Source organism: Panulirus ornatus, chromosome 57 (genome assembly GCF_036320965.1).
Source record: "Panulirus ornatus isolate Po-2019 chromosome 57, ASM3632096v1, whole genome shotgun sequence".
In the NCBI taxonomy this organism is placed as follows: domain Eukaryota; kingdom Metazoa; phylum Arthropoda; class Malacostraca; order Decapoda; family Palinuridae; genus Panulirus; species Panulirus ornatus.
In genome coordinates this window covers 14,594,690-14,607,293 of record NC_092280.1, presented here as the reverse complement: position 1 = coordinate 14,607,293, position 12,604 = coordinate 14,594,690, and the positions used below count along the sequence as shown (strand labels likewise).

Below are 12,604 nucleotides of genomic sequence, written 5' to 3'. Positions count from 1 at the left end.
GTGTATGTATATACATGTGTATGTGGGTGGGTTTTGCCATTCTTTCGACTGTTTCCTTGCATTACCTTGCTAACGCGGGAAATAGTGACAAAGTATAATGGAATAAAAATTTTATTTATATTTATTATACTTTATCACTGTCTCCCGCATTAGTGAGGTAGCGCAAGGAAACAGACAAAAGAATGGCCGAACCCACCAACATGCACATGTATATACATACATGTCCACACACGCACAAATACATACCAACGTATACGTATACATCTCAACGTATACATATATATACACACAGACATATACATATATACACATGTACTTAATTCATTCCTGTCGCCTCCCCGCCACACATGAAATGACAATCCCATCCCCCCCGCATGTGTGTGAGGTAGCACTAAGAATGACCAAAAAAGCCACATTCGTTCACACTCAGTCTCTAGCTGTCATGTATAATGCACCGAAAACACAGCTCCTTTTCCACATCCAGGCCCCACACAACTTTCCATGGTTTACCCCAGATGCTTTACATGCCCTGGTTCAATCCATTGACAGCACGTCCACCCTGGTATACCACATCGTTCCAATTCACTCTATTTCTTGCACGACTTTCACCCTCCTGCATGTTTAGGCCCCTGATCACTCAAAATCTTTTTCACTCCATCTTTCCACCTCCAATTTGGTCTCCCACTTCTCCTCATTCCCTCCACCTCTGACACATATATCCTCTTTGTCAATTTTTCCGCACTCATTCTCTCCATGTGACCAAATCATTTCAAAACACCGTCTTCTGCTCTCTCAACCACACTCTTTTTATCACCACACATCTCTCTTACCCTTTCATTACTTACTTGATCAAACCACCTCACACCCCATATTGTCCTCAACCATCTCATTTCCAGCAGATCCACCCTCCTGCGCACAACTCTATAGCCCACGTCTTGCAACCATATAACATTGTTGGAGCCACTATTCCTTCAAACATACCCTGTTTTTGCTTTCCGAGATAACATTCTCGACTTCCACACATTCTTCAACGCTCCCAGAACTCTCACCCTCTCCCCCACCCTATGATTCACTTCCGCTTCCATGGTTCCATCCGCTGCCAGATCCACTCCCAGATATGTGAAAACACTTCACATCCAGTTTTTCTCCATTCAAACTTACCTCCCAATTGACTTGTTCCTCAGCCCTATTGTACCTAATAACCTTGTTCTTTTTTACATTTACTCTCAGCTTTCTTCTTTCAGACACTTTACCAAATTCAGTCACCAGCTTCTGCAGTTTCTCACCCAAATCAGCCACCAGCACTGTATCATCAGCAAACAACAACTGACTCACTTCCCAAGCTCTCTCATCCACAACAGACTGCATACTTGCCCCTCTTTCCAAAACTCTTGCATTCACCTCCCTAACATCCCCATCCATAAACAAATCAAACATCCATGGAGACATCACGCACCTCTGCCGGAAACCAACATTAACTGGGAACTAATTACTTTCCTCTATTCCTACACGTACACATACCTTACATCCTTGATAAAAACTTTTCACTGCTTCTGAGAACTTACCTCCCACACCATATATTCTTAATACCTTCCAAAGAGCATCTCTATCATATGCTTTCCCCAGATTCATAAATGCTACATACAAATCCATTTGCTTTTCTAAGTATTTCTCACATGCATTCTTCAAAGGAAACACTTGATCGACACATCCTCTACCACTTCTGAAATCACACTGCTCTTCCCCAATCTGATTCTCTGTACATGCCTTCACCCTCTCAATCAATACCCTCCCATATAATTTACCAGGAATACTCAACAAACTTATACTTCTGTGATTTGAGCACTCACTCTAATCCCCTTTGCCTTTGTACAATGGCACTATGCAAGCATTCCGCCAGTCCTCAGGTACCTCACCATGAGTCATACATTCATTAGGTATACTTACCAACCAGTCAACAATACAGTCACCCCCTTTTTTAATAAATTCCACTGCAATACCATCCAAACCCACTGCCTTGCCAGATTTCATCTTCCGCAAAGCTTTTACTCCCTCTTCTCTGTTTACCAAATCATTCTCCCTAACCCTCTCACTTTGCACACCACCTCGCCGAACACCCTACATCTGTCACTCTATTATCAAACACATTCCAAAAACCTTCAAAATACTCACTCCATCTCCTCACATCACCACTACTTGTTATCACCTTCCCATTTGCCCCCTCAATTGTGCCACAAGCATCTTTTGTGCAAGCCATCACTGCTTCCCTAAATACATCCCATTCCAACCCCCACTCCCCTTACGTCCTTTGTTTTCACCTTTTTCCATTCTGTACTCAGTCTCTCTTGGTACTTCCTCACACAAGTCTCCTTCCAAAGCTCAGTTACTCTCACCACTCTCTCCACCCCAACATTCTCTCTTCTTTTCTGAAAACATCTACCAATCTTCATCTTCGCCTCCACAAGATAATAATCAGACATCCCTCCAGTTGCACCTCTCAGCACATTAACATCCAAAAGTCTCTCTTTCATGCACCTATCTGTTAACACGTAATCCAGTAACGCTCTCTCTCCATGTCTCCTACTTACATACATATACTTATGCATATCTCTCGTTTTAAACCAGGTATTCCCAATCACCAGTTCTTTTTCAGCACATAAATCTACAAGCTCTTCACCATTTCCATTTATAACACTGAACACCCCATGTCAAGAGTTCAAGAGAAAGGTAGGTAATGGAGAGGTAATCAAGTAGTGATGATATGAGAAGATGGAGTGAGTATTTTGAAGGTTTGTTGAATGTGTTAGATGATAGAGTGGCAGATATAGGGTGTTTTGTTTGAGGTGGTTTTCCAAGTGAGAGGGTTAGGGAGAATGATTTGGTAAACAGAGAAGATGTAGTAAAAGCTTTGCGGAATATGAAAGCCGGCAAGGCAGCAGGTTTGGATGGTATTGCAGTGGAATTTGTTACAAAAGGGGTGACTGTTGTTGTTGACTGGTTGATAAGGATATTTAAGGTATGTATGGCTCATGGTGGGGTGCCTGAGGATTGGCGGAATGCATGCATAGTGCCTTTGTACAAAGGCAAAGGGAATAAAGGTGGGTGTTCAAATTACAGAGGTATAAGTTTGTTGAGTATTCCTGGGATTGAGAGGGTGAATGCATGTACAGAGCATCAGATTGGGGAAGAGCAGTGTGGTTTCAGAAGTGGTAGAGGGGGTGTGGATCAGGTGTTTGCTTTGACGAATGTGCGTGAGAAATACTTAGAAAAACAAGTGGATTTGTATGTGGCATTTATGGATCTGGAGAAAGCATATGATAGAGTTGATAGAGATGCTCTGTGGAAGGTATTAAGAGTATATGGTGCGGGAGGCAAGTTGGTAGAAGCAGTAAAATGTTTTTATCAAGCATGTAAGGCATGTGTACGAGTAGGAAGAGAGGAAAGTGATTGGATATCAGTGAATGTTGGTTTGCGGCAGGGGTGCGTGATGTCTCCATGATTGTTTGATTTTTTATGGATGGGGTTGTTAGGGAGGTGAATGCAAAATTTTGGAGAGGGGCAAGTATGCAGTCTGTTGTGGATGAGAGAGCTTGGGAAGTGAGTCTGCTGTTGTTTGCTGATGATACTGCACTGGTGGCTGATTCGTGTGAGAAACTGCAGAAGCTGGTGACTGAGTTTGGTAAAGTGTGTGAAAGAAGAATGCTGAGAGTAAATGTGAATTATAGAAAAGTTATTAGGTATAGTAGGGTTGAAGACAAGTCAATTGGGAGTTAAGTTTGAATGGAGAAAAACTGGAGGAAGTGAAGTGTTTTAGATATCTGGGAGTAGATTTGGCAGTGGATGGAACCATGGAAGTGGAAGTAAGTCAAAGGTTGTGGAGGGGGCGAAAGTTCTGGGAGCACTGAAAAATGTGTGGAAGGCAAGAACATTATCTCTGAAAGCAAAGATGGGGATGTTTGAAGGAATAGTGGTCCCAACAATGTTATATGGCTGCGAGGTGTGGGCTACAGATAGAGTTGTGTGGAGGAGGGTGGATGTGCTTGAAATGAGAAGTATGAGGACAATATGTGGTGTTTTGATCGAGTAAGTGATGAAAGGGTAAGAGAGATGTGAGGTAATAAAAAGAGTGTGATTGAGAGAGCAGATGAGGGTGTTTTGAAATGGTTTGGTCACATGGAGAGAGTGAGTGAGGAAAGATTGACAAAGAGGATATATGTGTCAGAGGTGGAGGGGACGAGAAGTGGGAGACCAAATTGCAGGTGGAAGGATGGAGTGAAAAAGATTTTGAGTGATCAGGGCCTGAACATGCAGGATGGTGAAAGGCGTGCAAGGAATAGAGTGAATTGGAACGATGTGGTATACCGGGGTCGACATGCTGTCAATGAATTGAACCAGGGCATGTGAAGCGTCTGGGGTAAACCATGGAAAGTTTTGTGTGACCTGGATATGGAAAGGGAGCTGTGGTTTCGGTGCATTGTATATGACAGCTAAAGACTGAGTGTGAACGAATGTGACCATTGTTGTCTTTTCCTAGCACTACCTCGTGCACATGCAGGGGAGGGGGTTGTCATTTCATGTGTAAAGAGGTGGCAATGGGAATGAATAAAAGCAGCAAGTATAAGTTATGTACATGTGGATATATGTATATTTCTGTGTATGTATATGTATATATTCGTTGAAATGTATAGGTGTTTATATGTGCATGTGTGGATGTGTATGTATATACATGTGTATGTAGGTGGGTTGTGCCATTCTTTCATCTGTTTCCTTGCACTACCCTGCTGATGCGAGAGACAGTAACAAAGTATGATGAAAAGTAATGATAATAATAATAATAATAATAATAATGATAATAAAAACAGATTGTTTGGCGTGTAGAGAGAGATCTTGGATGTGAATGTGCTGAGGGGGTAGCTGGTGGGATGTCTGACCTTTACCTTGTGGAGGCAAGGATGAAGATTTGAAGAGATATTTGGAAAAAAGGAAACATTATGGGTGAGAAGAGAGTGGTGAGAGTGAGCTTGAAAAAGAGACTTTGTGTTGAAATACCAGGAGAGATCAAGTTTAGTGCAGCAAAAGGTTAAAGTAAATGAAGCTAGAGGAGTGGGTGAGGAATAAAAGATTTTTAGAAGCAGTGATGGCATGTGCAAGAGATGTATGTCGCATGTGAAAGATGGGAGTTGGGCAGATTAGAAAGGGTAGTGAGTTGTAGGTTGAAGAGGTGATGTTATTAGGAAGAGATATGTGGGTGGTACTTACAGGGAAGTAGTGCAAATGTTAAAGAGTTGTAAGAGAAAGTAGCTGGAGGTCAAGAAGAAGGTGCAGGGGTTTAAAATGAGGGCAAGTTGGAATTCAGGTGAGCAAATATTAGTAAACCTTAGGGGGTGATAATAAGGTTTTTAGGGAGGAGGCTAATAATATGCAGAAAACTAGAGAAGAAATGGGAAAAATGGTAAATGGGGCAAATGGGGAAGTGGTAACAGTAGTGATGAAGTGAAGAAGAGATGGAGTGAGTATTTTGAGGGACTGTTGACTATGTTTGATGTGCTCTTATTCACATATACTCCCAATTTCCTCCTTTTACACACTATTCCAAACTTAGTCTTCAACTTTGCAGTTTCTCACTCAAACTTGCTATCAGTGCTGTATAACCAGCAAACAACAACAGACTCACTTCCTAGGCTCTCTCATCCCCACAGTCTTCATACTTGCCCGTCTATCCAAGACTCCCTCATTTACATCTCTCACCACCCATCCATAAATGAATTGAACACCCAAGGGGATATCACACTCTCCTTTCACAAACCAACCTTCACTTGGAACCATTTACTCTCCTTTCTTCCAATTTGTACACATTGCTTACACCCTTGGCAAGAACTTCTCACCACTTTTAGCAGCTTTCCTCCTATCCATATATTCTTAAGACCATCCACAAAGCATCTCTATTAACCCTATCATATGCTTTTTCCAAGTCCATAAATGCCACATAGAAATACATCTGTTTCTTTAAGTATTTGTCACACATTCCTTAAAGCAAAATGCAGATCCACATGTCCTTTATCATTTTTGAAACCACACCATTCCTCTGATGCCCTGGACATACTTTCACAGTCTCATTCAGTACCCTCTCATACAACTTACCATGTACATTCAACAAACTTTTACATATATTTTTTATTTATACTTATTGCCATCTCCTGCAGTAATGAGGTAGTGCCAGGAAAAGATGAAGAAAGGCTGCAGCTGCTCACGTCCTTTCTTTAGACTTTATGTGTAATGAACTGAAACCGAAAGTTCCCTATCTACAACCACGCCCCACAGATCTTTCCACAATTTACCCTGGCCCTTCACTTGTCCTGGTTTAGTCCATTGACGGCATGTTGACTCATGTACCACATTGCTCAAATTCACTCTTATCCTGCACATGCTTTTCACCCTCCTTCATTTTCAGGCCCCATTCACTCAACTAACTGAAATTGTTTGGACATATGAAAAGAATGAGTGAAGAGAGGTTAACAAAGAGGATATATTGATGTGTCAGAAATGGAGGGAACAGGGAGACCCCATTGGAGATGAAGAAAGGTCACATTCTCCAACATTCATTCTCTAGCTGTCACATGTAATGTACCAAAAGCTCAGCTCCCTATCCACAACCAGACTCTACAGACCTTTCAGTGGTTTTCTCCAGCCACTTCGCATTCCCTGGTTCAGTCCAGCATGTCAGCCCCTGTATACTTATCAGAGTTTTTATTTTGTGAAATCTTTAAGCACCCCTAGTAATACTTTTATACTGACAGAGTATTGCAGCTTATTAAAGCTACAGTACTTAAGTCTGTAAAATATCAATAACTATTTAGGTAGAATTCTTATTACCTGTCATTGCCATATGGGGTTCTGATTTGGTTCCATGGTCACAAATTCTTACCTTGTGCAGGACTCCTCCCATTTCGAGCCACCATTTAGAAAGTTTACCTTCCATGTTACAGTCAGAAACACTGAGTGATCAGTAACACTTTTTTTTGCAGGGTCTCAGAACAGCGTCGCAAGAGAGTTGAGGAACTGGAGTTCCAGATTACAGGACTGAAAAAGAAGCATAAAGTGCAGGAAAAGCTACTTCGTCTGAAAGAACAATCAGAACAGAAGGTCAACAAACTTTCTTCAGAAATTCAGGTATGGTTATCTATCATTATGAAACGTGTTCCCTATTCCATGATTTTTTTTTTTTCTTTTTTTTGCCGCTGTCTCCCGCGTTTGCAAGGTAGCGCAAGGAAACAGACGAAAGAAATGGCCCAACCCACCCCCAAACACATGTATATACATACGTCCACACACGCAAATATACATACCTAAATAGCTTTCCATGGTTTACCCTAGACGCTTCACATGCCCTGATTCAATCCACTGACAGCACGTCAACCCCGGTATACCACATCGATCCAATTCACTCTATTCCTTGCCCTCCTTTCACCCTCCTGCATGTTCAGGCCCTGATCACACAAAATCTTTTTCACTCCATCTTTCCACCTCCAATTTGGTCTCCCACTTCTCCTCGTTCCCTCCGCCTCCGACACATATATCCTCTTGGTCAATCTTTCTTCACTCATTCTCTCCATGTGACCAAACCACTTCAAAGCACCCTCTTCTGCTCTCTCAACCACGCTCTTTTTATTTCCACTCATCTCTCTTACCCTTACATTACTTATTCAATCAAACCACCTCACACCACACATTGTCCTCAAACATCTCATTTCCAGCACATCCATCCTCCTGCGCACAACTCTATCCATAGCCCACGCCTCGCAACCATACAACATTGTTGGAACCACTATTCCTTCAAACATACCCATTTTTGCTTTCAGAGATAATGTTCTCGACTTCCACACATTCTTCAAGGCTCCCAGGATTTTCACCCCCTCCCCCACCCTATGATCCACTTCCGCTTCCATGGTTCCATCCGCTGCCAGATCCACTGCCAGATATCTAAAACACTTTACTTCCTCCAGTTTCTCTCCATTCAAACTTACCTCCCAATTGACTTGACCCTCAACCCTACTGTACCTAATAACCTTGCTCTTATTCACATTCACTCTTAACTTTCGTCTTTCACACACTTTACCAAACTCAGTCACCAGCTTCTGCAGTTTCTCGCATGAATCAGCCACCAGCGCTGTATCATCAGCGAACAACAACTGACTCACTTCCCAAGCTCTCTCATCCCCAACAGACTTCATACTTGCCCCTCTTTCCAAAACTCTTGCATTCACCTCCCTAACAACCCCATCCATAAACAAATTAAACAACCATGATATTTTTATTACATTATTATTATTTTTTATGCTTGGTTGCCATTACCCACATTATTGAGGTAGTGCTAGGAGCAAATGAGCAATCAGACTGCTTCTGTCCACTCTTTAGCAGTCATTTTCAGTGCACCAAAACCATAAGCTACCTATCCAAAACCATATCCCACAGACCTTTCTGTAGTTTTGTCTGATCACCTCGTATGACTTGAAGCTCATTGACAGCATGTCATAACCTGTATATTACATTGCTGAAGTTCACTCCATCCCATGTACCTAAAACACCTTCTTGCTTGTTCAATCCTTCCACCTGCTCAGTTTCTCCCTTTTCCTTGTTCCCTCCACTTATGACATGCAAATCCTCCTGGTCTTCTGGACTCATCCTCTCCTTATGTCCAATATTTCACCACATGCTGTAGCTCTCTCATACATACTCACCCAACTGCCATATTTCTCTCTTTTGTAGATTTTTATCTAAGCCCAGTGCCTTGCATCCATACAGCACAGTACTGTTGTACCATCAAGCTTGCCTGTCTGTTCCCTACAGGACAGTTACTTCTTACTCTGCACATTTCTTAGTGCATATAGGTCCTCATCCCCCTCACCTATCCCAATGCTTATCTAAGCTCACATGGTTGCTCTCACTGCTGTATCCACTCCAAAGGACTTTTTTTTTTTTTTTTTTTTTTTTTTTTTTTTTTTATACTTTGTCGCTGTCTCCCGCGTTTGCGAGGTAGCGCAAGGAAACAGACGAAAGAAATGGCCCAACCCCCCCCCCATACACATGTATATACATACGTCCACACACGCAAATATACATACCTACACAGCTTTCCATGGTTTACCCCAGACGCTTCACATGCCTTGATTCAATCCACTGACAGCACGTCAACCCCGGTATACCACATCGCTCCAATTCACTCTATTCCTTGCCCTCCTTTCACCCTCCTGCATGTTCAGGCCCCGATCACACAAAATCTTTTTCACTCCATCTTTCCACCTCCAATTTGGTCTCCCTCTTCTCCTCGTTCCCTCCACCTCCGACACATATATCCTCTTGGTCAATCTTTCCTCACTCATTCTCTCCATGTGCCCAAACCACTTCAAAACACCCTCTTCTGCTCTCTCAACCACGCTCTTTTTATTTCCACACATCTCTCTTACCCTTACGTTACTCACTCGATCAAACCACCTCACACCACACATTGTCCTCAAACATCTCATTTCCAGCACATCCATCCTCCTGCGCACAACTCTATCCATAGCCCACGCCTCGCAACCATACAACATTGTTGGAACCACTATTCCTTCAAACATACCCATTTTTGCTTTCCGAGATAATGTTCTCGACTTCCACACATTCTTCAAGGCCCCCAGAATTTTCGCCCCCTCCCCACCCTATGATCCACTTCCGCTTCCATGGTTCCATCCGCTGCCAGATCCACTCCCAGATATCTAAAACACTTCACTTCCTCCAGTTTTTCTCCATTCAAACTCACCTCCCAATTGACTTGACCCTCAACCCTACTGTACCTAATAACCTTGCTCTTATTCACATTTACTCTTAACTTTCTTCTTCCACACACTTTACCAAACTCAGTCACCAGCTTCTGCAGTTTCTCACATGAATCAGCCACCAGCGCTGTATCATCAGCGAACAACAACTGACTCACTTCCCAAGCTCTCTCATCCCCAACAGACTTCATACTTGCCCCTCTTTCCAAAACTCTTGCATTTACCTCCCTAACAACCCCATCCATAAACAAATTAAACAACCATGGAGACATCACACACCCCTGCCGCAAACCTACATTCACTGAGAACCAATCACTTTCCTCTCTTCCTACACGTACACATGCCTTACATCCTCGATAAAAACTTTTCACTGCTTCTAACAACTTTCCTCCCACACCATATATTCTTAATACCTTCCACAGAGCATCTCTATCAACTCTATCATATGCCTTCTCCAGATCCATAAATGCTACATACAAATCCATTTGCTTTTCTAAGTATTTCTCACATACATTCTTCAAAGCAAACACCTGATCCACACATCCTCTACCACTTCTGAAACCACACTGCTCTTCCCCAATCTGATGCTCTGTACATGCCCTCACCCTCTCAATCAATACCCTCCCATATAATTTACCAGGAATACTCAACAAACTTATACCTCTGTAATTTGAGCACTCACTCTTATCCCCTTTGCCTTTGTACAATGGCACTATGCACGCATTCCGCCAATCCTCAGGCACCTCACCATGAGTCATACATACATTAAATAACCTTACCAACCAGTCAACAATACAGTCACCCCCTTTTTTAATAAATTCCACTGCAATACCATCCAAACCTGCTGCCTTGCCGGCTTTCATCTTCCGCAAAGCTTTCACTACCTCTTCTCTGTTTACCAAATCATTTTCCCTAACCCTCTCACTTTGCACACCACCTCGACCAAAACACCCTATATCTGCCACTCTATCATCAAACACATTCAACAAACCTTCAAAATACTCACTCCATCTCCTTCTCACATCACCACTACTTGTTATCACCTCCCCATTTGCGCCCTTCACTGAAGTTCCCATTTGCTCCCTTGTCTTACGCACTTTATTTACCTCCTTCCAGAACATCTTTTTATTCTCCCTAAAATTTAATGATACTCTCTCACCCCAACTCTCATTTGCCCTTTTTTTCACCTCTTGCACCTTTCTCTTGACCTCCTGTCTCTTTCTTTTATACATCTCCCACTCAATTGCATTTTTTCCCTGCAAAAATCGTCCAAATGCCTCTCTCTTCTCTTTCACTAATACTCTTACTTCTTCATCCCACCACTCACTACCCTTTCTAATCAACCCACCTCCCACTCTTCTCATGCCACAAGCATCTTTTGCGCAATCCATCACTGATTCCCTAAATACCTCCCATTCCTCCCCCACTCCCCTTGCTTCCATTGTTCTCACCTTTTTCCATTCTGTACTCAGTCTCTCCTGGTACTTCCTCACACAGGTCTCCTTCTCAAGCTCACTTACTCTCGCCACCCTCTTCACCCCAACATTCACTCTTCTTTTCTGAAAACCCATACAAATCTTCACCTTAGCCTCCACAAGATAATGATCAGACATCCCTCCAGTTGCACCTCTCAGCACATTAACATCCAAAAGTCTCTCTTTCGCACGCCTGTCAATTAACACGTAATCCAATAACGCTCTCTGGCCATCTCTCCTACTTACATAAGTATACTTATGTATATCTCGCTTTTTAAACCAGGTATTCCCAATCATCAGTCCTTTTTCAGCACATAAATCTACAAGCTCTTCACCATTTCCATTTACAACACTGAACACCCCATGTATACCAATTATTCCCTCAACTGCCACATTACTCACCTTTGCATTCAAATCACCCATCACTATAACCCGGTCTCGTGCATCAAAACCACTAACACACTCATTCAGCTGCTCCCAAAACACTTGCCTCTCTTGATCTTTCTTCTCATGCCCAGGTGCATATGCACCAATAATCACCCACCTCTCTCCATCAACTTTCAGTTTTACCCATATTAATCGAGAATTTACTTTCTTACACTCTATCACATACTCCCACAACTCCTGTTTCAGGAGTATTGCTACTCCTTCCCTCGCTCTTGTCCTCTCACTAACCCCTGACTTTACTCCCCAGACATTCCCAAACCACTCTTCCCCTTTACCCTTGAGCTTCGTTTCACTCAGAGCCAAAACATCCAGGTTCCTTTCCTCAAACATACTACCTATCTCTCCTTTTTTCACATCTTGGTTACATCCACACACATTTAGGCACCCCACTCTGAGCCTTCGAGGAGGATGAGCACTCCCCGCGTGACTCCTTCTTCTGTTTCCCATTTTAGAAAGTTAAGAAGAAATACAAGGAGGGGAGGATTTCTGGCCCCCCGCTCCCGTCCCCTCTAGTCGCTTTCTACGACACGCGAGGAATACGTGGGAAGTATTCTTTCACCCCTATCCCCAGGGATAATATACATATATATATATATACATATAAACATACACACACATACACATACATACGCACATATACACACACACACACATACATATATATATACATATGAAAAATGTAAGAAACAATTTAGAAAGCTGAAACTTCTAGCTTGAAATGAATGAAAAAAATGAATGTCACATAATGGTTCAACCTCTGGCTATGGGAAAAAGGAAATGTATAATTTATTTACACAAATGTCTATAGCAGTTCTCATCAATTTAACCACTGTATCAATAAGCTTCAATGTCTAAGCTACATTTTTT

The 12,604-nt window shown here is 42.4% G+C and overlaps 1 protein-coding gene across 1 annotated transcript in view; it reads left to right on the top strand.

Moving 5' to 3' along the window:
* The window catches only part of LOC139766183 (chromosome-associated kinesin KIF4-like), a 296,752-nt gene that overhangs the window by 128,537 nt on the left and 155,611 nt on the right, over positions 1 to 12,604 (top strand). Inside the window, exon 13 of the mRNA XM_071694453.1 lies at positions 7,026 to 7,170. Coding sequence (XP_071550554.1) covers positions 7,026 to 7,170 — 145 coding nt within the window. The remainder of the gene's footprint in view (positions 1 to 7,025; positions 7,171 to 12,604) is intronic.